We start from the raw sequence: 25,617 nt of genomic DNA, 5'->3' as shown, positions 1-25,617 counted from the left end.
ATCCTGTTATTCAGATACATTTGAATAGACTCAGTAGTTCAAAAAGGACAGAAAAACAATACAATTCAGGTATGGAAATGTTCGTTTTTGTATGATGATTTAATAGACTGGTTGTTTTGCATGCTTTACTTTTTCAAAGGAACAGGATCTCTATGATGATTTGATAGAATGCTAGTCTCTGAATCTTTCAGATTCTAATGTTCCAAAGTACCTATGTTCTACAATGAGAAGAAGTGCATCGCTGAACAGTCACGAGTTTCCTTCAGAATTATCAGCTGTCACAGGTGCTGTATCAGTAAAGTGCAACCATTCGTATAAAGCTATATATTATTGTGTTCATTTCAGTTTGTTATAAATTTGAAGAAATAGTGTTGTTATGAATATAGAATAGGTGTAGGATTTCTTTTTGGTATAGTATCACTATTTAAAATGGAGTTAAACTTGTGGTGTATATGTCTTTAACTCACCTGAGCTGGTGAACTATTGTGATCACAGCATGTCCATTGCGCTTGCGTCTGTCATCAGCAGTTTCTTTAAATGACCACTGAATGGATCAAACTTGGCTTTGATGTTCCTTTGATGGTCTTCTAACAAAATTGTTTAAAGGGTTCCGCTTCGTTACACAAAGGGGCCGCCAGAGCTAAAAATAGAGAAATCTTCAAATGGCATCTGCTCCTAAGCCGCTGGTCTGATTTTAAAATAATTTCACACAAATGGTCCTTATGTAACCTTCTACCAAGATTATTCAAATTATTGCAAATAGTAGCAAAGTTACATATTTGTGTTTGCACAATGCACTGTGCATATTGTACATCACAAAGAATACTCAACCTACCAGTATACTTATTATAGACTGTCTGAAAAACCAACAGCAGGAAGAAAAAACACCTAGAAGAACAGCAGAAGAATTCAAAGTTCCAGGGTAATTATGGACATTGTAGATACTGACAGCGAAACCATGATACTTAAACCTTTTTAGCTCACCTGTCACATAGTGACAGGGTGAGCTTTTGTTATCGCCCTTCGTCCGTCCGTCCACAATTTCTTGTGAACAAGATAGAGACCACATTTTGCAAGCAATTTTGATCAAATGGCATGATATTTAAGTTCCTTTCGAAAACTGGCCAGATCCCGTAATGGGTTCTAGAGTTATTGCCCCTTAAAGGGCCAGAATTTGCTATTTTTGTGCATCAACAATTTCTTGTCTGCACGATAGTGGTTTCATTTATGATTTTATTTTAACCAAACTTGCACACAACTTGTATCACCATAAGATCTTGGTTCCTTTCTTGAACTGGCCAGATCCCATTATGGGTTCCAGAGTTATGGCCCCTGAAGAGCCAAAATTAGCTATTTTGACCTTGTATGCACAATAGTAGCTGTATTTATGATTTGATTTTTACCAAACTTGCACACAACTTGTATCACCATTAGATCTTAGTTCCTTTCTTGAACTGGCCAGATTCCAGTACAGGTTCCAGAGTTATGGCCCCTGAAAGGGCCAGAATTAGCTATTTTGACCTTGTCTGCACAATAGCAGCTTCATTTATGATTTGAATTTAATAAAACTTGCACAAAACTTGTGTCACTATAAGGTCTTGGTTCCTTTCTTGAACCAGCCAGATTCCATTATGGGTTCCAGAGTTATGGCCCCTGAAAGGGCCAAAATTAGCTATTTTGACCTTGTCTGCACAATAGCAGCTTCATTGAATTTAACCAAACTTGCACACAACTTGTATCACCATAAGATCTTAGTTCCTTTCTTGAACTGGCCAGATGCCATTATGGGTTCCAGAGTTGTGGTCCCTGAAAGGGTCAGAATTAGCTATTTTGACCTTGTCTGCACAGTAGCAGCTTCATTTAAGATTTGAATATAATCATACTTGCACAAAACTTGTGTCACCATAAGATCTTGGTTCCTTTGTTGAACCAACCAGATCCCATAATGGATTCCAGAGTTATGGCCCCTGAAAGGGCCAAAATTAGCTTTTTAGCTCACCTGTCACATAGTGACAAGGTGAGCTTTTGTGATCACCCTTCGTCCGTCTTCCGTCCGTCAACAATTTCTTGTCTGCACGATATTGGTTTCATTTATGATTTTATTTTAACCAAACTTGCACACAACTTGTATCACCATAAGATCTCGGTTCCTTTCTTGAACTGGCCAGATCCCATTATGGGTTCCAGAGTTATGGTCCCTGAAAGAGCGAAAATTAGCTATTTTGACCTTGTCTGCACAGTAGCAGCTTCATTTAAGATTTGAATTTAATCATACTTGCACAAAACTTGTGTCACCATAAGATCTTGGGCCCTTTGTTGAACCAACCAGATCCCATAATGGATTCCAGAGTTATGGCCCCTGAAAGGGCCAAAATTAGCTTTTTAGCTCACCTGTCACATAGTGACAAGGTGAGCTTTTGTGATCACCCTTCGTCCGTCTTCCGTCCGTCAACAATTTCTTGTCTGCACGATATTGGTTTCATTTATGATTTTATTTTAACCAAACTTGCACACAACTTGTATCACCATAAGATCTCGGTTCCTTTCTTGAACTGGCCAGATCCCAGTATAGGTTCCAGAGTTATGGTCCCTGAAAGGGCGAAAATTAGCTATTTTGACCTTGTATGCACAATAGCAGCTTTATTTATGAATTGATTTTTATCAAACTTGCACACAACTTGTATCATCATAAGATCTTGGTTCCTTTTTTGAACTGGCCAGATTTGATTATGGGTTCCAGAGTTATGGCCCCTAAAAGGCCCAAAATTAGCTATTTTAACCTTGTCTGCACAATAGCAGCTTTATTTATGATATGATTTTTACCAAACTTGCACACAACTTGTATCACCATAAGATCTTGGTTCCTTTTTGCAACTGGTCAGATTCCTTTATGGGTTCCAGAGTTACGGCCCCTGAAGGGGTCAAAATTATCTATTTTGACCTTGTCTGCACAATAGCAGCTTCGTTTATAACTTGACTTTAACCAAACTTGCATAAAATTTATGTCACCAAAAGATCTTGGTTCCTTTCTTGAATCGGCCAGATCCCATAATGAGTTCCAGAGTTATGGCCCCTGATAGGGCTGGAATTAGCTATTTTGACCTTGTCTGCACAATAGCAGCATTATTTATGATATGATTTTTACCAAACTTGCACACAACTTGTATCACCATAAGATCTTGGTTCCTTTCTGCAACTGGTCAGATTCCTTTATGGGTTCCGGAGTTATGGCCCCTGAAGGGGTCAAAATTAGCTATTTTGACCTTGTCTGCACAATAGCAGCTTCGTTTATAACTTGATTTTAACCAAACTTGCACAAAACTTATGTCACCAAAAGATCTTGGTTCCTTTCTTGAATCGGCCAGATCCCGTAATGAGTTCCAGAGTTATGGCCCCTGATAGGGCCGGAATTAGCTATTTTGACCTTGTCTGCACAATAGCAGCTTCATTTATGATTTGAATTTAATTGAACTTGCACAAAACTTGTGTCACCATAAGATCTTGGTTCCTTTCGTGAACCGGCCAGATCCAATAATGGGTTCCAGAGTTGTGGCCCCTGAAAGGGCCAAAATCGGCTATTTTGACCTTGTCTGCACAATAGTAGCTTCATTTATGATTTGATTTTAACCAAACTTCCACACAACTTTTGAACCCCTTGATGGATTTCAGAGAAACCTGACACAAATGTTCACCTCATTGAAATGATATGCAGAGCACATGTTTCAAATGGCTCACTTCAATGTCAAGGTCACACTTAGGGGTCAAAGGTCATATGACTTTGTTTTGTGTGATTATTGCTTTGCATTTGCGTTGCATTGCAGTGCTTTTGTTTTTATTTGACAGATCCTTCTTTTGTTCGCTTACAATAATTTTCCCTTTTATGTTACTATAAATAGCTTATTTAGTAACTTTTTTATTATTGGCCGTAGGGAAAAACCGAGACCACTTTTCTATGGTACAACATGGATGGTACCTCCAATTTTTAGGTGTATTTTGACATATCTGTACCTTTTCTTTCTTTTGTTTTTGGTTAAAGCAATGGTTCTCAGGTGAGCGATATAGGGCCATCATGGCTGTCTTGTTATCTTTATTTGTGAATAGCTTCAACTAAGTTTTATGACATTTTCACTTTTCGTGTATTCTATAGGAGATTTCTTTAAGAAACAAAGAGATGCATTACAATTCACTAGCCTGAGTATGTTTATCAGATTCATTTTTGTGCTACAATTCTTTTTGGTTTGGTAACCAGGAAAATCAAATTTAGATACATCCATTGAAAATCTTAACATTTCTTAAGCCTATTCATTGTAAGCCCATAATTAAGAGTAAATAATCAAGATGTTAAAGTTTTGAATAAATTCATTACATGACCAAAATCTGATTAACTACCTCTTTGTCACCTCCCGGTTAGCTCATTAGGGAGAGCGCAGGTCTACGGATTGCAGGATCATAATTTTGATCACCAGGGGAGGAGTATGTTCTCTGTGTCGATTTGATAAAAGACATTGTGTCTGAAATCATTTGTCCTTCACCTCTGATTCATGTGGGAACGTTGGCAGATACTTGCATATAACAGGTTTGTACTGGTACAGAATCCAGGAACATTGGTTAGTTGAACTGCCCGCTGTTACATATTAACTGAAGTACTGTTGAAAAATAGCGTTAAACCTAAAACTAAAAAACAAAATCTTTTTGTCATATTTGTCTTCAGATTAACTCTGATGTCTGAGAACATAACAAGTTCACATTTTTTAATAGTTTAATTTGTCAAGCATAACAAGAAGAGTTAAGCAAACTTTAACTGCTTAAACTATCATTTCCATGTTCTTTACATGAAACTTCTTTTTATGTGTAGGATGACAGGGTCTACCTATCTGAAAGAACAGTTGTGTGTGTATATTATATATATTATAATTATTCAGATCTCCTACCAAGTGTACTGCTTTTAAAGGAATGAGAAAAGGCACCCTCCAACCCAAGAATTCCACGAAGTTGTTTACCACAGGGTTTGTGGAAATAGAAGATGTCATACCACAGATGTCCACAATTACTTGTGAACAGAGTAAACCACTCATTTTAAACATACATAACAATTATCAGAATAAATAGCTTTTCAATGAACTAAGAACTGATAAAGTTAGTGTCTGTATAATTTGAGAAAGTGTTTTGATTCCTTATTTAAACAGATTACCAAAGTATGTGATGTTTATTAAGAATTTGATATCGGTTTTCAAAAGTAAGGATTTTTAGCTCGACTATTCAAAGAATAGTCTAGCTATTCTACTCACCCTGGCGTCGGCGTCGGCGTCACAACTTGGTTAAGTTTTTGCATGCAAGTACATACAGCCATCTATTAAAGGCATATAGCTTTGAAACTTAATTTTTCTTTTTCTAGGTCAATTACCAACCTCTCTGGGTCAAGTCCCATAACTCTGACATGTATTTTGAGCAAATTATGCCCCCTTTTGGACTTAGAAAATTTTGGTTAAAGTTTTACATGCAAGTTACTATCTCCAAAACTAATGCAGATATTGATTTGAAACTTCACATGTGTCTTCGGGGTTATAAAACTAGTTGATTGCAGCAAGTCCCATAACTCTGACCTTCATTTTAGCCAAATTATGCCCCCTTTTGGACTTAGAAAATTCTGGTTAAGTTTTGCGTGCAAGTACATACAGCTATTTCTAAAAGGCATATAGATTTGAAACTTATTTTTTCTTTTTCTAGATCAATTACCAACCTCACTGGGTCAAGACCCATAACTCTGACATGTATTTTGAGCAAATTATGCCCCCTTTTAGACTTAGAGAAGTTTGGTTAAAGTTTTACATGCAAGTTATTATCTCCAAAACTAATGCAGATATTGATTTGAAACTTCACATGTGTCTTCGGGGTTATAAAACTAGTTGATTGCAGCAAGTCCCATAACTCTGACCTTCATTTTAGCCAAATTATGCCCCCTTTTGGACTTAAAAATTTCTGGTTAAGTTTTGCGTGCAAGTACATACAGCTATTTCTAAAAGGCATATAGATTTGAAACTTATTTTTTCTTTTTCTAGATCAATACCCAACCTTGCCGGGTCAAGTTCCATAACTCTGACATGTTTTTTGAGCAAATTATGCCCCCTTTTGGACTTAGAAAATTCTGGTTAAAGTTTTACATGCAAGTTATTATCTCCAAAACTAATGCAGATATTGATTTGAAACCACATGTGTCTTCGGGGTTATAAAACTAGTTGATAGCAGCAAGTCCCATAACTCTGACCTTCATTTTGGCCAAATTATGCCCCCTTTTGGACTTAGCAAATTCTGGTTAAAGTTTTGCGTGCAAGTACATACAGCTATTACTAAAAGGCATATAGATTTGAAACTTATTTTTTCTTTTTCTAGATCAATTACTAACCTCACTGGATCAAGTTCAATAACTCTGGCATGTATTTTGGGCAAATTATGCCCCCTTTTGGACTTTGAAAATTCTGGTTAAAGTTTTACATGCAAGTTTCTATCTCCAAAACTAATGCAGATATTGAATTGAAACTTCACATGTGCCTTAGGGGTTATAAAACCAGTTGATAGCAGCAAGTCCCATAACTGGTATGCATTTTGGTCAAATTATTCCCCCTTTTGAACTTAAAACTCTTTTGATATTTAACCTTTTTAGGTAATATTTTCCTGCCTCTGGGACAATATTTCGAATAGTCGAGCTTGGCTGTCTTACGGACAGCTCTTGTTTAACTGAAAATAGAAATTATTCATGATCAGGACAGTGAAATTTAAATCATAGAACCTCAGTAAATGAAAAATGAATTTGTATTTTAGACTCAAAATCCACTGGCATAGAGGATGATAAAAGAGGAACACTACGACCAAAGCAGAGGCAGCAAAACATTAAAACAAGCACCCCAAATAAAGTCAATTCAGAGGGACAAGCCTTCCAATTTGAGGTACTGTTAAATTGTTAATGTCGCATCTGGATTTAAAAACCCCAAGGGACTCAGAACTCAGATGTGAGCAAAATATCCAGCTTGCTGACTGAAGGGTGGTGGTTCTGCCCAGGTTCCTACATGTTTAGATGGATTTGTAGTTCTTCCACTTCCACTACAGAAGCATTCATCTATGTGTAAGCCTGATTTTCTTAATAAAAAGGCAACAAAATGAGATACAGATCTTTAGTAAGATACTGCTTTAGAAAGACTGAACTTGTGTAAATTCTGTATGTATTTTTTTTTCAACATTTTCTGTGGTGTCATCCTGTCCAATGCCAGCAAAAAGTAAATACAGATTATATGTTTAATTATATAAACAAATATAAATTAATGTCAGCAGAATATTAAAGAAGTCACACCAAATAAATCTGTGTTCGTAGGTCTATACATTTCAGTCAGTCTCTGTGAACACACATTGTAGAATAGTGAGTTTTCCCATGTTGATCTTCTGGTATCATTAGTCCAACATTTTACTTAAACCTCTTTAACCTCTGAAACTACTGGTCAGAATTTCATCAAATTTTGTTAGAGGCATCAAATGATTCCCTATTAAAAGTATTTTGAGAATTCCAGAGCTAAAAAAGAAGGAACAAAACATGACTTCTTTTAATGAAACCCATGAGATATCCACTACCAAACTTTTTCCCAGCATCCTTGGATGGACTTTTCTTAAATGGTTCTGCTTGAGTGTATTAAGCACAGGGGAGGAAGTGTTACACGAAGGATGGAGTTCTTCTGATAACCTGTCATGTTTTCTTCTGATAACTGTTACGGAGTTCCTGGAAAACGTTACAGAGTTCTTCTGATTTCTGTATGACAAAACAAGGAATCGTTTGAAGAAGTGGTAATTGTCAATCTTTAAAAAGAGAGAATTGGGTGTAAAACTAAAGTCTGGTGGTCAATGTTGCCTCATGTTTTGTGCTATGCTCTGAAAAAAACTGTTTAGTCAAATAATCAGCGCCACTTCTTTGAAATCAAGACATTTTGAGCAAAATATCGAAATTGTTTGTTTATTCATACATATTAATATATTCATTCATGTTCTTCATCCTCACCACACGCAATAACCTAATTTTAGTGCAAAGCTGCAAACATAAACCACTAACAATTTTATGCCTGACTTTTCAAATGTTACGGAGTTTAGGTGATAACTCTGAAGATGTCACAGAGTTCTTATGATAACTTTCGTTACGCCAGGGTGTTTCTTGAGCTATGTTAAGATACTCTTTAGCTAATTTTATTATTTAGAAAGGATGTTAATCATGTTCTAATGTAATATGTTTATCCACGGCATAGTATTGTGGTTATATAATGTATGATATGAGTCCTTTGTAAAGTTGAAAACTATGTGCAGTATAATGACATATATATAGTAAAATACGAAAAGGTAACAAATGCAGTAAATTGTATTGTTCATTCTATCAATGGATGTGCTAATGTTCGTGAACAATGGTTTAGTGGATTCCGTTTGGATTGATCACTGAATTAAAATCATATCCTTTATCTTTAATTAAGGGAACATCTAAATGCTGAATTTGCAGAAGCTGTTTTTAGCTCACCTGAGCAATGCTCAGGTGAGTTTTTCTGATCGCTCGATGTCCGGCGTCTGTCGTCTGTCGTCTGTCGTCTGTCAACATTTAGCTTGTGTATGCGATAGAGGCTGTATTTTTCAATTAATCTTCATGAATATTGGTCAGAATGATAACCTTGATGAAATCTAGGCCGAGTTCGAAAATGGGTCATCTCGGGTCAAAAACTAGGTCACTAGGTCAAATCAAAGAAAAACCTTGTGTATGCAATAGAGGCTGTATTTTTCAATTAATCTTCATGAGTATTGGTCAGAATGATAACCTTGATGAAATCTAGGCCGAGTTCGAAAATGGGTCATCTCGGGTCAAAAACTAGGTCACTAGGTCAAATCAAGGAAAAACCTTGTGTATGCGATAGAGGCTGTATTTTTAGCTCGACTATTCGAAGAATGATTCCTAGCTATTCAACCACTCCTAGGCGTTCGTGCGGTCGGCATCCGGTCAAAAACACCTTGGTTAAAGAATACTTGCATGCAAGAGTACATTAACCATAATTGAAAGGATATAGCCTTGATGAAACTTATTTGAATATTCATCTAGGTCAATTACAACCTCCTGGGTCAAATCCAAAAACCTGACTGTATTTTGAGCTAATTATTCCCATTATTGACTTAGAAAATTTGGTTAAAGTTTCATGCAATTACTATCTCCAAAACTAATGCAGATATTGATTTGAAACTTCACATGTGTCTTCGGGGTTATAAAACTAGTTGATAGCAGCAAGTCCCATAACTCTGACCTTCATTTTGGCCAAATTATGCCCCCTTTTGGACTTAGAAAATTCTGGTTAAAGTTTTGCGTGCAAGTACATACAGCTCTTTCTAAAAGGCATATAGATTTTAAACTTATTTTATTCTTTTTCTAGATCAATTACCAACCCCACTGGTCAAGTCCCATAACTCTTACATGTATTTTGGGAAAATTATGCCCCCTTTTAGACTTAGAAAATTTTGGTTAAAGTTTTACATGCAAGTTACTATCTCCAAAACTAATGCAGATATTGATTTGAAACTTCACATGTGTCTTTGTGGTTATAAAACTAGTTGATAGCAGCAAGTCCCATAACTCTGACCTTCATTTTGGCCAAATTATGCCCCCTTTTGGACTTAGCAAATTCTGGTTAAAGTTTTGCGTGCAAGTACATACAGCTATTACTAAAAGGCATATAGATTGAAACTTATTTTTTTCTTTTTCTAGATCAATTACTAACCTCACTGGATCAAGTCCCATAACTCTTACATGTATTTTGAGCAAATTAATTCCCCTTTTTGGACTTAGAAAATCCTGGTTAAAGTTTTGCGTGCAAGTACATACAGCAATTACTAAAAGGCATATAGATTTGAAACTTTTTTTTTCTTTTTCTAGATCAATTACCAACCTCACTGGGTCAAGTCCCATAACTCTGGCATGTATTTTGGGCAAATTATGCCCCTTTTGGACTTTGAAAATTCTGGTTAAAGTTTTACATGCGAGTTTCTATCTCCAAAACTAATGCAGATATTGAATTAAAACTTCACATGTGCCTTAGGGTTATAAAACTAGTTGATAGCACCAAGTCCCATAACTGATATGCATTTTGGCCAAATTATGCCCCTTTTGAACTTAAAACTCTTTTAATATTTAACCTTTTTGGGTAATATTTTCCTGCTTCTGGGACAATATTTCGAATAGTCGAGCTTGGCTGTCTTACGGACAGCTCTTGTTCAATTGATCTTCATGAATATTGGTCAGAATGATTGCCTTGATGAAATCTAGGCCAAGTTCGAAAATGGGTCATATCCGGTCAAAAACTAGGTCACTAGGTCAAATCAAAGAAAAACCTTGTGTATGCGATAGAGGCGGTATTTTTCAATTAATCTTCATGAATATTGGTCAGAATGATAACCTTGATGAAATCTAGGCCGAGTTCGAAAATGGGTCATCTCTGGTCAAAAACTAGGTCACTAGGTCAAATCAAAGAAAAACCTTGTGTATGCGATAGAGGCTGTATTTTTCAATTATTCTTCATGAATATTGGTCAGAATGATAACCTTGATAAAATCTAGACCGAGTTCGAAAATGGGTCATCTCAGGTCAAAAACTAGGTCACTAGGTCAAATCAAAGAAAAACCTTGTGTATGCGATAGAGGCTGTTTTTTTTCAATTGATCTTCATGAATATTGGTCAGAATGATTACCTTGATGAAATCTAGGCCGAGTTCGAAAATGGGTCATCTGGGGTCAAAAACTAGGTCACTAGGTCAAATCAAGGAAAGACCTTGTGTATGCGATAGAGGCTGTATTTTTCAATTGATCTTCATGAATTTTAGTCATAATGATTACCTTTATGAAATTTAGACCAAGTTCGAAAATGGGTCATATGGGGCCAAAAACTAGGTCACTAGGTCAAATCAAAGAAAAACCTTGTGTATGCAATAGAGGCTGTATTTTTCAACTGATCTTCATGATATTTAGCCAGAATGATAACCTTGATAAAATCTAGGCCGAGTTCGAAAATGGGTCATCTGGGGTCAAAAACTAGGTCATTAGGTCAAATCGAAGAAAAACATTGTGTATGCAATAAAGAATGTATTTTTCAATTGATCTTCATGAAATTTGGGCAGAGTGATTGCCTTGATGAAATCTAGGTCGAGTTTGAATATGGGTTATCTGAGGTCAAAAACTAGGTCACTAGGTCAAATTAAAGAAAAATCTTGTGTATGCGATAGAGTCTGTTTTTTTCCAATTGATTTTTATGAAATTTGGTCAGGATGATTGCCTTAATGAAATCTAGGTCGAATTTGAATATGGGTCATCTGAGGTCAAAAACAGGTCACTTGGTCAAATCAAAGAAAAAACTTGTGTATGTGATAGAGGCTGTATTTTTCAATTGATCTTCATGAATTTTGGTCAGAATGATTGCCTTGATAAAATCTAGGTCGAGTTTGAACATGGGTTATCTAGGGTCAAAAACTAGGTCATATCTAAGAAAATGCTTGTTTTATCACAAGAGACCAATTTTTTGGTTCAATCTTAATGAAAATTGGTCAGAATATTTATTTCCATGAAGTCACAATGTCAAACATGTTTTACACTGTTATGGTGTGTTTCTTAGGTGAGCGACCTAGGGCCATCTTGGCCCTCTTGTTTTCTGAAGTGGTTTATTTGCATTACTATGTATGACTGCTGTTGTCATCTCATGTGATTCAATTGCTTGTTTTGTTACACATATTCGTATCATGACCTTTACGTTGAATTGATATGTGGTAGGTTGAAAAGGCCAATATGCTAAGTAAAGCTTTAAATAATTGTCCTTTTTTCAGATGCGACAATCAGATGTAAATACTGTCACAAAAGATTCCTGACACCGTCTGAAGCAGTTGCTCACGTTGTAAATATTCATCCTGAAAGGAAAGTCATGATTACAACATTGAGGCCATGTGGCAAAATTAATCCATGCCTGACCATGCTATGAGAAGAAGGAAATGATTCTAAATTAAGATTGTTATTGTATGATATTTGTTGATTAGGGACCATAATTTGCCATGCGACAGTAGATTATACTCCATAATCAACAAAAATCGTACAATAACTAATTAATATACGTAAACAGCGACAAGAAATTATACTAAAACACTCCAAAATTATAGCTTCAGATGTACATGACAATATACATGTAATTTATCAAGGATAATTGTGTGTATGTGATTTTGTTAATGTTGATCGCATGACCATTTTCATTAAGTTATAGACCCAAAACATTTAACCTTAATCCGAATGCTGTCGCATGCTATGTATACAGTTCATATCAATAGATTTTCATAAAGAATGTAATAATGGTAATAATAATGCTATATATTATCAGTAATATAATTATAACTTTACCATCATAATTCTTCTAATCATTCATATAGTAGAATTTTAAAATTCGACGCTGAAAAAACAGTCACAATGCGACATTATACAGAGGGTGAATTTTAATGTGACTGGCGTAAATTCTGCGATAAAACTTAATTGGTGTTGTCATAACACCTTACAGAATGCATATAATTTTCAACGCGTTGAATACTGCGTACCAAAAAAGGGCTTGTCATCCTCATGCATATACTATTTGTCTTGAAGAATATCATAATGCATATTAATGTGAATTTTAAAGTGCTGTCTATATCAATTCTTCGCCAGAAACGACCTTTGCATTTGCCAAAATGCTATAAGATGAATATGAGTACATTTTGAGTTTAGTTGGAAAAGTAAGAGGAATAGTTAGCTAGATCAACATTATTAGCATACACAGTCCCTTTAAAAGTAACATCTAGTTAGAAATAAAAATATAACACTAAAACGTTATCATAGGAACTCAAAAACACACATACCATACATCATATAACCACAATACTGTGCCTTGGATAAATATCTTACATTAGAACATGATTAACACCCTTTCAAAATAATAAAATTAGTTAAAAGTATCTTAACATACTGTAGAATCTGGTAAATAAGCGCATATTCGAATATAAGCGCATATAAAAAATAAGCGCATACGGCCTTACTGTTATTCCGTATGGGATAATAAGCGCATGTCATGCCCTTACCATCATTTTGTCTCGAAAGTAGGCGCATATCCAATTACTGGTAAACAAACAACAGATACAGCCAAAAGACGTAATTAACGGTATTACACCGTGATAATTGTTTATCATAAATACAGGTAACAAGTGTTCTTACCTGTTGAATAGCCGATGGGTGTTAAAAGATTTTAACGTCTATTGTCTGATAAAAAATAATTGTTTACGATAGTCATGCTTTTTAGAAAATATTTTCAGTAAATGAAAGTAAAAGTTTGAACACCAGAAAAGTGGTTTGCGTTGTCTGATGATAACAGTTTGCAATTCTTTTGTAAATCTGTGAAAAGAATTAGGATAAAATGCTACAATCTTAGTTTTGAACAATTACTGAATGGTCCGATTCGAGAGATTGAACATTATTTGCAAATTATGTATTCATTCTGGTTTCATTCTTTTATAAATACTGTAATGTACGCAATAAAAGGAAGTAGTTCACTGCGCACGTCTATGACCATGTTTTACTTTCGTATTTCTCAACCAACTGTCAATATTCCTAGCATATCAAAAATAGGCGCACACGGCTCGTCTATAAGCGCATATCAAATATAAGCGCATAGTTTTGGCTTAAGTATAAGCGCATATCAAAAATAGGCGCATAAAAGTGTCACTAAAATTATTATAAGCGTAAACGCTTATTTACCAGATTTTACAGTAGCTAAAGAAACACCCTGGCAGTAACAAAAGTTATCATAAGAACTCTGTGACATCTTCAGAGTTCACCTGAATCTGTAACATTTGAAAACTCGGGCATAAAATTGTTAGACAGTGGTTTATGTTTGCAGCTTTGCACTAAAAGTAGGCTTTTGCGTGTAGTGTGGATGAAGAATTTGAATGAGTAGATTAATATGTATGAATAAGCAAACAATTTCGAAATTTTACTCAAAATGTCTTGATTTCAAAGAAGTAGCGCTGATTATTAGACTAAACAGTTTTTTCTGACAAATAGCACAAAACATGAGGCAACCTTGATCATCAAACTTTAGTTTTACACCCCATTCTCTCTTTTTAAAGATTGATAATTACCATTTTTTCGACCGATACCTTGTTTTATCATACAAATATCAGAAGAACTCTGTAACGTTTTCCAGGAACTCCGTAACAGTTATCAGAAGAAAACATGACAGGTTATCAGAAGAACTCCATCCTTCGTGTAACACTTCCTCCCCCGTGTTAAGGGGCTGCCAATGCTAAAAATAGCAGAAAAACAATTGAATCAACTTCCAAAGAACCACTTGATGGATATTCACCAAATTTTGTCAGAAGCATCCTTGTTTTGGTGTTTACCAATTTTGTTTAAATGATTAAGCTTGACTTTCTTTAAGGGCTGTCAGAAAGAAAAAGAGAATCGTTAAATGGCTCTGTAGCTTACCTTTGCAGCAATTGCTGAATTTGAGCTCACAGGATCATTGCATTCCATCACATGTTTGCCTTTGTTCGTCTCTTTAAAGATTTCAGCAAAATTTCACAGGAATGTGCTTTGGGAAGACTCCTTGCAGATTCCTTCAAGTTGGGATTGTTCATTTGGCTGCAGTAAGAGGCATCCAAAGACCCACCAGCTTAGTTCAATAGGGAGAGTGGAGATCTATGGGTCTCAGGGTCTCTGTGACGATTTGGTAGAAGACATTGTGTCTGAAATATTTGTACTCCACCTCTGATTCATGCAGGGAAGTTGGTAGTTACTTTCGGAATCCAGGGACACTGCATAGGTTAACTGCCTGCTGTTACATAACTGAAATACTGTTGAAAGATGGTGTAAAACCCAAAACAAACTAACAAGAGGCATCCAAAGCTGAAAATAGAAAATTCTTATAAACTGCTTAATGAATATTCACCAAACTTGGTCAGAAGCATCCTTGGATTGACCTTTCCCATGTTGGTTCAAATGGTTCAGCTTGGTTGTGCTTATGAAAAGCTTGAGTCAAACTTTTTCATGGACCACATCACCAAACTTTGTCTGTAGCAAATGGACCATTCTTAAAGTTTCAAATAATTCTGATGGTGCACTTAGTGATAACCAGAGCTAGAAACAGAAGATAAAAATACTTGGTCAGAAAAATTCTTAACCTTTCTTAAATTTGTACATATGGTTCACCTTGAGTACACCTTTGGGTTGCAAGTGCTAAAATTAAAAAAAAACAAAAACATTAAACAACTTTTAAAGAGTCACCAGACTGATGTTCATCAAACTTGGTTAGAAGGAAGTTTAAAAGGTCAAGGTCAGGTGAACGGTAAAGATTTTTCATATATATATATATATATGTATATATATATATATATGTTTGTAATTAGTTTTCCAGTTTGAGAGAATCAAGTAAAATTTATGTTTCATGGAATTATTAAATGGTAAAATGTGTTTAATTTTACCAGATTGACATATCATCAGTGAACATGGACTCGGATGATGACCTTCTTCATTTCAATGAATCAAGAGAAGTCAACTCTGATGAGTGTATACATCTCTCTGATACATTAATTAATACTCAGCAGGTAATCTATTCATTATATTTGATAGGTAGTATATTAATCAAAGGTACAGTCTTTATATAAGTTACAGGTTATTTCTCAGTACTGAAGCAGTTTTTAGCTTCTTTTTTTTTTTAGAATAGATAGAGCGATTTGTCTCACCCATTGGTTGGCGTCAGTGTCCCAATTTCATTAAGTTTTTGTATGTTAGCTGGTATCTCTATAACCACTTGTAAGAATAGATTGAAATTTCACATTCTTACTCACTGTGATGAACTGGGATCATTGCATCGTTTCCATGTACAATAGGAGAGATCGCAGTGACGTCATGCATTATCATCTGTTTATCTGGTGGTGGGCAAAACAATGTTTTTCACCATTTATTGTATGGTATCAGAATTTTTATTTTTTAATAACTTTTTCACTCATTTATGGATTTTCAAAATTTAAAAAGTTTTGAAATACTAACAATTTTCATATTTTTGCATCCAAATATCTTTTTTAAATGAATAACCATTTAAGATGACATATAATTTTAACAGTGGCGTAGTGATGTTCAAAACTTTAAGAAAAAAACTCTTAAGTTAAATGTTCATAATCCATTTTATTTCTTAGTAATAATCAAAAGTAATTGATAAATTGCTTGTTTTCCTCTGATCAAAAAGATATTGATATAATTTGTGTTTCCCCGCAAAATGACGTTTTCAAGGGCAGATAACTCTTTTTCGATACCGATGACCTATGATTTTTATTGCATTTTTTTGTTTCTTAGATGATTGTCCTTCAATATCCAAAGTTTGAAGAAATTCTGTTATTGGGAAAATTTTTGCCCATCTCATATACTGGGAATTCTAGCGTACGCCTTTAAGAAAGTTTAGGCCGTTAGAAAAACATCACTGTGTACATAAAGCATGGATGGTCAGGGTCTGCCTACCCAATCACTGTCTTATCAGTTCTAAAAATAGAAAATACAACAGATTTGTATACAAACACGATCTCTCCTAGTACAGAGATCGACTTAAGCTGTTGCTAGGGTGCTTGAAGGGTGTTTCATATTCACCTGTTCCAAACTGAACCAGTCAAACCAAGTCTTATACTGTTTTGCTTCCAACAAATCATGCAGATTTATTTATTTATTAGTAGCTGTCATGTTGTTTTGTGGTCTATGCTTGAAGTTGGTCTTCTTGTAATTGTAAAATAACAATATGTGTCTATTTTAACAGTTTACAATTCTTAACTGGATCAGACTGAAAAATCCAAGAAACTCTCTAACCTAGAAATTTCACTACAAAATACAAGATACAGTATTGTTGCCAGCACCATTGCTTGCCATCTAGAAAACATTGCTGAGCTATAAGATGAAGAGAAATTTGGTTTTATGGTGAATATTATATACTTTACAGGATAGAACAATACAAGATATTAATGCAGATATAAAGGCATCAAGGGATGGCCACTTCACCAAAGCAAGCACAGGGGAAAAGTCGAGAAAGTCTGCAAAGAAAAAAGAAGCTTCAGCAGATGAGGACTTTGCTACAGAAATAAGTCCCGAGACAAAAACGGTAAAGAAAGATAAGAAAAAGACTGAGCCAGCATCAAAGAAACCTAAAAATATGAATAGAAAAGTCCCAAAAAGAAGAAAACAGAAAAAATTTGGAGGTCTGAAAATAAGTTTAAGGAATCAGAATGGTAGAAGCAGACTCAGTAGTACTGTTTCAGGGACATCATGGCAGTCAGGGTACAGTAGAAAAAGCTCAACTGGAATATTGTCAACAAATAGTAATGACAATAATAGCAAAGGAAAGTCAAAGAAAGCAAAGGATGTTTGTCTGCCTAAAAATGATGTCTTTGATATTGATGAATCTGCTAAAAATATATCTGTTCCAGAATACAAGAAGTTGGCAAAGAAAACGAGCCTTTTGTTTAAGAAACCTTTGAGGAAAAAGGCTTTAACAGTTAAAAAACAGCAAACTAAAAGGAAATCTGGTGAAATATCTTTTAATCCAAAGGGTACACTTAATTTCAACAGCATAAGCTACTCCACACTGGCATCAGAAAGTCTGGGAAGTGTGTTTCACACATACAAACAAAATAGCCACAGAAAAACCCTTTATCCTCCACTTGAGTTTAACAGGAACAATTACAGTTACCCATCCATAGCATCAGAAAATCTTGAAAGTATATTACACTCAAACAGACATAACAGCAATAGTAAAACCTTGTGTCCTGAACCACAAAAAAGGGTCACTGTTCCAGTATGTACACTTATGGATGAGGATTTTAGTTGTCCCAGAATGAAGAAATCATTTGTGATGTTCAAAACAGCAAACACAAGGTCAAACCAGGAGATTCTAGATTCAGTTCAGATAGGTAATGCACTGTTTTTATAGTTTTAATGACTTATTTGGTAAAGCAGTTGACCATACTAAGATTAGAAAACATTTTTTAGGCGTTTAGGATTGTTTAGTATCCGTCTTGTGATCCACATTGTCTTTACAGAACATTACTAGCAAACCAAAATCAACCAAAATTCTCAGGAATGATTCTCAGCTGGTCTTCCTTCAAGTGGAAGTCATCCAGTGGTATGCAGAATTCTGGTTGCCATGGCAAACAAAAAGAAAAACTTCCAAAATCTCTTAATTCAAATAATTTCATATATTTTTCCTTTCATGACCCTGTACCAGTTACCTTCAAGTCATATTGACTAGTTTTCTTTATATACAATGTATATATATGACCTGATTTCAAAATAATTCTGTCTGAAATATCCAGTACTTAACCATCTATGAAATTCCTTTAACTATAATTGGATTAGTTTTAAAAAAGATGGCATCCAGGACAAGGAGTTTGTTTCTTTACGTGGCTGTATGAACAATTTCCATATTTCAAAACAATTTCACTGAAATGTCCATTGGGTGACCCTCTATTACTGCAGACAGTGTTAAAATTTGTTTAAAAAATGTGGCCTCTGGGATGCAGGGCAGGTATTTTCTCTGAACTATTAAAATTGTTGGAGCAAGCTGTGAAGCTCATGTGTCAGATAATCTATAGTCATAAGGGCTTTCTTTTTCCTGGAAGGTTTCTTACCAGTGTCTGCATAAAAGTAAAGAAAGCAGATATTTTGTATTATTATTACTTATCTGCAAAATTACACTGAAATACATGTGATCATGTGACAATTTCAGATACCTTTGAATGAAAGAGAAATACCCACAAAACAATATATAACCATAATACCTGCTTACCTTGAGTGATGGTAAAACTTATTCTTCTGCGCCTCTCAAACAATTTCAGGGGAAAACTTTTGTTTTTAGCTCGACTATTCGAAGAATAGTCTAGCTATTCTACTCACCCTGGCGTCGGCGTCGGCGTCACACCTTGGTTAAGTTTTTGCATGCAAGTACATACAGCTATCATTTAAAGGCATATAGCTTTGAAACTTATTTATTCTTTTTCTAGGACAATTACCAACCTCACTGGGTCAAGTTCCATAACTCTAACATGTATTTTGAGCAAATTATGCCCCCTTTTGGACTTAGAAAATTTTGGTTAAAGTTTTACATGCAAGTTACTATCTCCAAAACTAATGCAGATATTGAATTGAAACTTCACATGTGTCTTTGGGGTTATAAAACTATTTGATAGCACCAAGTCCCATAACTCTGACCTTCATTTTGGCCAAATTATGCCCTCTTTTGGACTTAGAAAATTCTGGTTAAAGTTTTGCGTGCAAGTACATACAGCTATTACTAAAAGGCATATAGATTTGAAACTTATTTTTTCTTTTTCTAGATCAATTACCTACCTCACTGGGTCAAGTCCCATAACTCTGGCATGTATTTTGAGCAAATTATGCCCCCTTTTGACTTAGAAAATCCTGGTTAAAGTTTTACATGCAAGTTACTATCTCCAAAACTAATGCAGATATTGAATTGAAACTTTACATGTGTCTTCGGGGTTATAAAACTAGTTGATAGCACCAAGTCCCATAACTCTGACCTTCATTTTGGCCAAATTATGCCCCCTTTTGGACTTAGAAAATTCTGGTTAAAGTTTTGCGTGCAAGTACATACAGCTATTACTAAAAGGCATATAGATTTGAAACTTATTTTTTCTTTTTCTAGATCAATTACCTACCTCACTGGGACAAGTCCCATAACTCTGACATGTATTTTGGGCAAATTATGCCCCCTTTTGGACTTATAAAATCCTGGTTAAAGTTTTACATGCAAGTTACTATCTCCAAAACTAATATAGATATTAAATTGAAACTTCACATGTGTCTTCGGGGTTATAAAACTAGTTGATAGAATCAAGTCCCATAACTCTGACATGTATTTTGGGCAAATTATGCCCCTTTTGGACTTAGAAAATTCTGGTTAAAGTTTTGCGTGCAAGTACATACAGCTATTACCAAAAGGCATATAGCTTTGAATCTTATTTATTCCTTTTCTAGGTCAATAACCAGCCTCACTAGGTCAAGTTCCATAACTCTTAACATGTATTTTGAACAAATTATGCCCCTTTTGGACTTAGAAAATTCTGGTTAAAGTTTACATGCAAGTTACTATCTCCAAAACTAATGCAGATATTGAATTTAAACCTAACATGTTTCTTCGGGGTTATAAAACTAGTTGATAGCACCAAGTCCCATAACTTTGATATGTATTTTGGTCAAATTATGTCCCCTTTCGAACTTAAACTCTTTTGATATTTAACATTTTGGGTAATAATTTCCTGCTTCTGTGACAATATTTCGAATAGTCGAGCTTGGCTGTCTTACGGACAGCTCTTGTTAGTCCCCTACTGGTGGAACACTGAAGGGGACTATAGGAAAGCCATACATGCCATAATTTTTCAGAACGTTTCCGGGATTCTGAGAAAAAATTTCCGGGATTTTTACCTTTTGTCCGGGACATACATCGTGACATTGGTATTCGTCTGTTTCATGCAAAAATATCGTAATATTACATGTAGTTTTGTGAGATAAACATTGTTCACTTGCTTACAATGTTTTAATTTGATGCAAATGTCGTCTAGCTTTCCAAGGGAGGTAAATACATGTACGGGTAATACACATTATAGTTCGGCACGTGAATTTATTGCGTTCCCGAGGTGAACAGAATTAGGACACTTACTATATACAAAGAATCAACCTGGTCACCGTGATTTAGATTCTAGCTAATTTGGTATCATTTTAAAGCTTAAACGTTTATCTAATAATTAAATTGAATCCTTAAAGGAATAAAATATTTCTTGTAGATAAAATCGCCAATATAAAATATTTGGAGTCGGGTCAGTTTCCATCGGTCGGTCAGCAAAGGCATTCAATATTTTAATTTAGAATATGTGTGACAATCGATCTTGATCTTAAATTATTACAGCCTTTTAAAATAATTATCGTTTAATTGACCGTTTTCAATAATCTCTTCCATAAAGGCTACATGTAGCTTTACTGCCAACGTGCTAAAAACAAGAAGATTTACGACTATTGTAAGTACCATAAAACAGTACCATAAAACAGTTATTGATTGCATAATCCTGTCAGTTCTTAATCAGGGTCATCATAATAACTGACTGTAACTTAATCAGTGTCATCAAAAGATCGTCGCATGATCAAAGCGGACTTATTCAACACCCTGCTCGAGGGCATGAAACTGATTAGGAATAAACAATGTGACACCGGGGACTGTTTACTGTTTATTGTGTAAAATTCTACAATGTATAGACAAAAAAAAACAAGATTTTTGGGGGATTATTTTTATTTGTTCCTGTATTTTTATTTTTCCGGGACATTTCAAGACTGTCCGGGACAAGTATGTAATTTCCGGGACAATCCCGGACAATCCGGGACGTATCACATGTATGGGAAAGCCCTACGGTCCGTGCATCTGTCCATCCATAAACCTGGATCCTGCAATTACACAAAAGGATTCAAGCTAAGTTGATAAAATGCTAACATCCTCGTGGTTCAAAACCTACGCATCTGAACCATAATAAATGTGGCGACAAACAATTCAAAGGCCTTGATTATTTGTTATTCTCTTGTAATTAGTCGGTTTTGTCAAACATTTCTTGATTATCATTGTGTTTTGATGAATGTTTACTTGCATTTTGTTATTTACTAATTGTAAAATATGAGAATTATTACAGTTTCTGGGGTGTGTTTTAGCTTGTTTACCCCAGGTGAAGGTCTGTCATATTTGTAATAAAGAAATATCAACTGCAGAACATTATATACAGCATTTTAATAAATTTTCCAACAAAAATTGTTTTGTACTTTTGTTTGCCTCTGGCTAACCTTTTTCAGGTATAGAAAAAAAACAGGCAACATAAAGGTTACACATAGCATGAGTTGTCAAAATATAGTTTTATTGCCTGCTTGAAATACCTGATTCTTTTCAAACTTCTATTATATATGACAATTTCCAATTCTGATTTCTATTACAGATAGTCTGATGATGTGATTTATGCATTCAGAAGTTCTTGTTGTCCAGTGATCTGGCAGACCTACAGTTGTTTGGCCAGTTACACCATTTGAAATGCCACCTATTTGCTAACTTTACATACATTCATAGTGGATTATACCTCGAGCTTGAACAGTAATCAGATTGACAAAAAGTATGTTTTCTGTAGAGCACTGTGTCTTACAGGTGTTAAGAAGAAACATTGAGAGTAGAGATGTCATACATGGCCATGTATGTTATATATTGATTTTGCATACTGTAAAATCATAAATATTCATTTGGGTCTAATTTGTGATTAAGGTTTCGATGGAGGCCTTGAGAAACAAAAATCAAACAACAACAAATCATAGAAAGAAAGAGTTGTTTGACATGAAAATTGAACAGCATGTAAAACATTTGTATTACTTTACGAAACAAGTGTCAGTATACTGATATAAACATTGAATTCCGGAAAAGGGCTGCCTAAAGGGGCTCCACTTCCGGACAGTTAAACACCTTTAACAACTCACCATTTTCAAAGAACTGTTACACATGTTCGTTTTGATGCATTTGCAATAGCGTGCGAGTGGTGAAATTTCGCATAACAAGTTGGAACACAGTTTTCAGCAATTGTTTATCATTATTTCTTTACATATGGCATTCATTTTCAAAGGGAGACAACTGTTCCCGATTATTTTAAGTACAGATGGCATTCATTTTCAAAGGGAAACAACTTTTTCCGATTATTTTAAGTAATCTTTGAGAAAAAGTTGTCTCCCTTTGAAAATGAATGCCATTTGTAAAGAAAAAAAGATAAACAATTGCTGAAAACTATGTTCCACCTTGTTACGTGAAATTTCACCACTCGCACGCTATTGCAAATACATCAAAACAAACATGTGTAACAGTTCTTTGAAAATGGTGAGTTTTTAAAGGCGTTTAACTGTCCGGAAGTGGAGCCCCTTTAGACAGCCCTTTTCCGGTATTCAATGTTTATATCAGTATACTGACACTTGTTTCGTAAAGTAATATACATGTTTTACATGCTGTTCAATTTTCATGTCAAACAACTCTTTTTTTCTATGATTTGGTGTTGTTTGATTTTTGTTTCTCAAGGCCTCCATCGAAACCTTAAGTCATTCCTTGAAATAAAATGCCAACAAACGAGTTAAATTCCAATTCATTTCAAGGTCACAAATCTATATCTCAACGAAATAGCTGCTTTGGAAAAAAAGAAATTTGTTCTTAAGAAATGATTTCACAGTGTCTTGAACAGCTGATAAAAGTGGAAAAGAAAAGTTGGATTAATTCATCTACATCTGATTACTACATGTTTTTCAATGAATTATGGAAAATAATAATGATATATACATTTTGTATTATGTGGTATTTTCAAAGTAAAGACTATCAAATGTAGTTTTTACAGGTAAGAATATTATGGGTAAAATTTTCTTAAGAAATGAAGTAAAAAGAAAATTTAGATTTTTTGCATTTCAGATCAAAATATCTTTCACTCGTGGACATGGGGTTCACAAAAATTGCCAGATTCTTGGACATTTCAAACCTATTTTGTGCAGATCTGGTAACATTTGCAAGCTATGAGGCAGTTATACTAACTAGTTCCATGCATTCCAAACTTAGTGAGGAGTGGTTTCCCTTTACATGAAAATTTTTAATGTAATATGATCTTTACTGTTTAGCATCCAGTCTGAGTTTTGTACACTTCTTTTACATTTGGAATACCTTTGTCTGTCAAAATAACTGTCTTTTAGTCCAGCAGTAAATGAAACATTAGTCAATCTTTCTAGCATTTTTGTAAAATCAGCCTATGTTGCAGGACATTTCAGCTTGTAAAATATTGCATTTAGTGTTCACTTTATGAAAGATATTCTGAAAACAAATATCTGATGTTTACAACAAAAGGCAAGATTTCTGAACTAGGTGTACTAATATAAAATGTTTGTTCAAAGCATTTCTTTGTCAAAGAAAGACCACTACTATCACATTTGTATTAATATGTAGGGTTACACTTTGTGCATTTGCCTTTGTAGTATGAAAATATTCTTGTTTTAAATTTATTAATGATCATTCACCTTTAATGTATGAGATTATTTTTGTTAGGCATAAAAATAAGCTAACACCTTCAAAATGTATGTTTTTCATTGTATAGGTATGTGCACTGTTGTAAGCATAATTTGTAGGGCAGAATGGAAGCATATGTTAATTAAAGAACAAAGTATATGCAGCTTGTTAGCATACGCTTTATATCAGGACATTTGAAAGTTAGAAAGTATAGAAAGTTTGGGGGGGAAAAAAGAACAGAATGTGTTGATATTTGCATTCCAATATTTTTAGTTCTGTTAAATGCTAAATTGTGAAGAAAAAAAAGTATTGAAATTGAATATAACATGTACATTTTGCCATGTGGCTAATATATGACTATTATTTTTTTCTGTACAAAGTTTTGTTGCACTGTTCTAATTTGTAAAATGCCATTAAATTATTGCTGAAGTTATTTATAATAGTATTTATTAATAATTTAGAACTAGATTTAATATGTAATTTATAGTGTGTGTTCTGTTCATAAAAGATGAATTTGTTGCCTTCATTCATTTGTTTGTTGTAGATTTCCAGTATGAAAGTGAAACATTTAAAAGCTTCACACATAACCGCTGCCATTGAATATTATATGCCTTGAGAAACCATACTTTGATTATATAAGGAAGAAGATCAATTCCCCTTTTCTATAATGAATTAAAAAACAAAATACTTGACATAATGACATTGCATAGAGAGGAAGTGTTCCACTCAGTCGAATCATAAATCTTTGGAAAAAAAAAACTGTTATTACTCCAGAGGCCATATTTTCTTCATAAATTTTAGACTATAATTTATGTCTTTATAAAATCAATGTGAAGTTTGAAACTGCTGTATCTATTCCAAGTTCAAGATCACACAGGCACTTGTAGGTCAAAGGTCATAATCACATCATTTTACCTTCCCAGTATCAAAGCGGAGTCTGGGTGTGTTAATGATAGCTTTTCACAAAGATCATGCCTGTAAAATAATCATCTAAAGCAGTGAACCACCTACTCTGAGGCTGCTCTCTTTGCACACAACAGTATGCTTCTTTTGAATGGGTAGATGCTGACGTTTTGCAGATAGATTTTCAAGACCTAGAGAAGTTATTACAAAGCTTTGGACAAATATAACAATCTTTTATTTTGTGAGAAATAAATATTTAAGTTAAAAAATACAGGTTTAATTGTTGATTTCTTCCATTTTTATGTTTCCTGAAGGGACATATATGATGGCATGGGTAAGCAATTTAGTGTTTACTAGTGCCTAGACTTGATCCTCAAACTTGATAGGCACATCACTGATGGTACTCACTCATATTGGTTTTGAGACTAAATGTCAAGGTCCCAGTGGCCTTTAGTTAGAAGCAGTTTTCACCTCTGGCTTTAAAATCTGTGCACCGAAAGTCACAGACTATTTATTACAAAAATCATTTACACTCATTATCTTGA

General features: G+C 34.6%; 1 protein-coding gene across 6 annotated transcripts in view; it reads left to right on the top strand.

Moving 5' to 3' along the window:
- Window positions 1-25,333, top strand: part of LOC123544883 (uncharacterized) — a 40,744-nt gene extending 15,411 nt beyond the window's left edge. For 4 of the 6 annotated variants that reach the window (XM_053540909.1, XM_053540896.1, XM_053540902.1 and 1 more), the window contains exons 10-16: window positions 192-284; window positions 853-922; window positions 4,923-5,062; window positions 6,820-6,944; window positions 15,546-15,665; window positions 17,045-18,011; window positions 22,092-22,448. In XM_053540909.1, coding sequence (XP_053396884.1) covers window positions 192-284; window positions 853-922; window positions 4,923-5,062; window positions 6,820-6,944; window positions 15,546-15,665; window positions 17,045-18,011; window positions 22,092-22,108 — 1,532 coding nt within the window. In that variant the 3' untranslated portion in view covers window positions 22,109-22,448. Of the gene's footprint in view, window positions 1-191; window positions 285-852; window positions 923-4,922; window positions 5,063-6,819; window positions 6,945-15,545; window positions 15,666-17,044; window positions 18,012-22,091; window positions 22,449-23,223 lie in introns of those variants that run through there. The other 2 variants (XR_008370545.1, XM_053540912.1) reach the window with 2 other exon arrangements.
- The last annotated feature ends 284 nt before the right edge of the window (window positions 25,334-25,617 follow it).

Source organism: Mercenaria mercenaria, chromosome 1 (assembly GCF_021730395.1).
Source record: "Mercenaria mercenaria strain notata chromosome 1, MADL_Memer_1, whole genome shotgun sequence".
NCBI lineage: Eukaryota > Metazoa > Mollusca > Bivalvia > Venerida > Veneridae > Mercenaria > Mercenaria mercenaria.
This window is presented reverse-complemented; position numbering and strand designations above follow the sequence as displayed.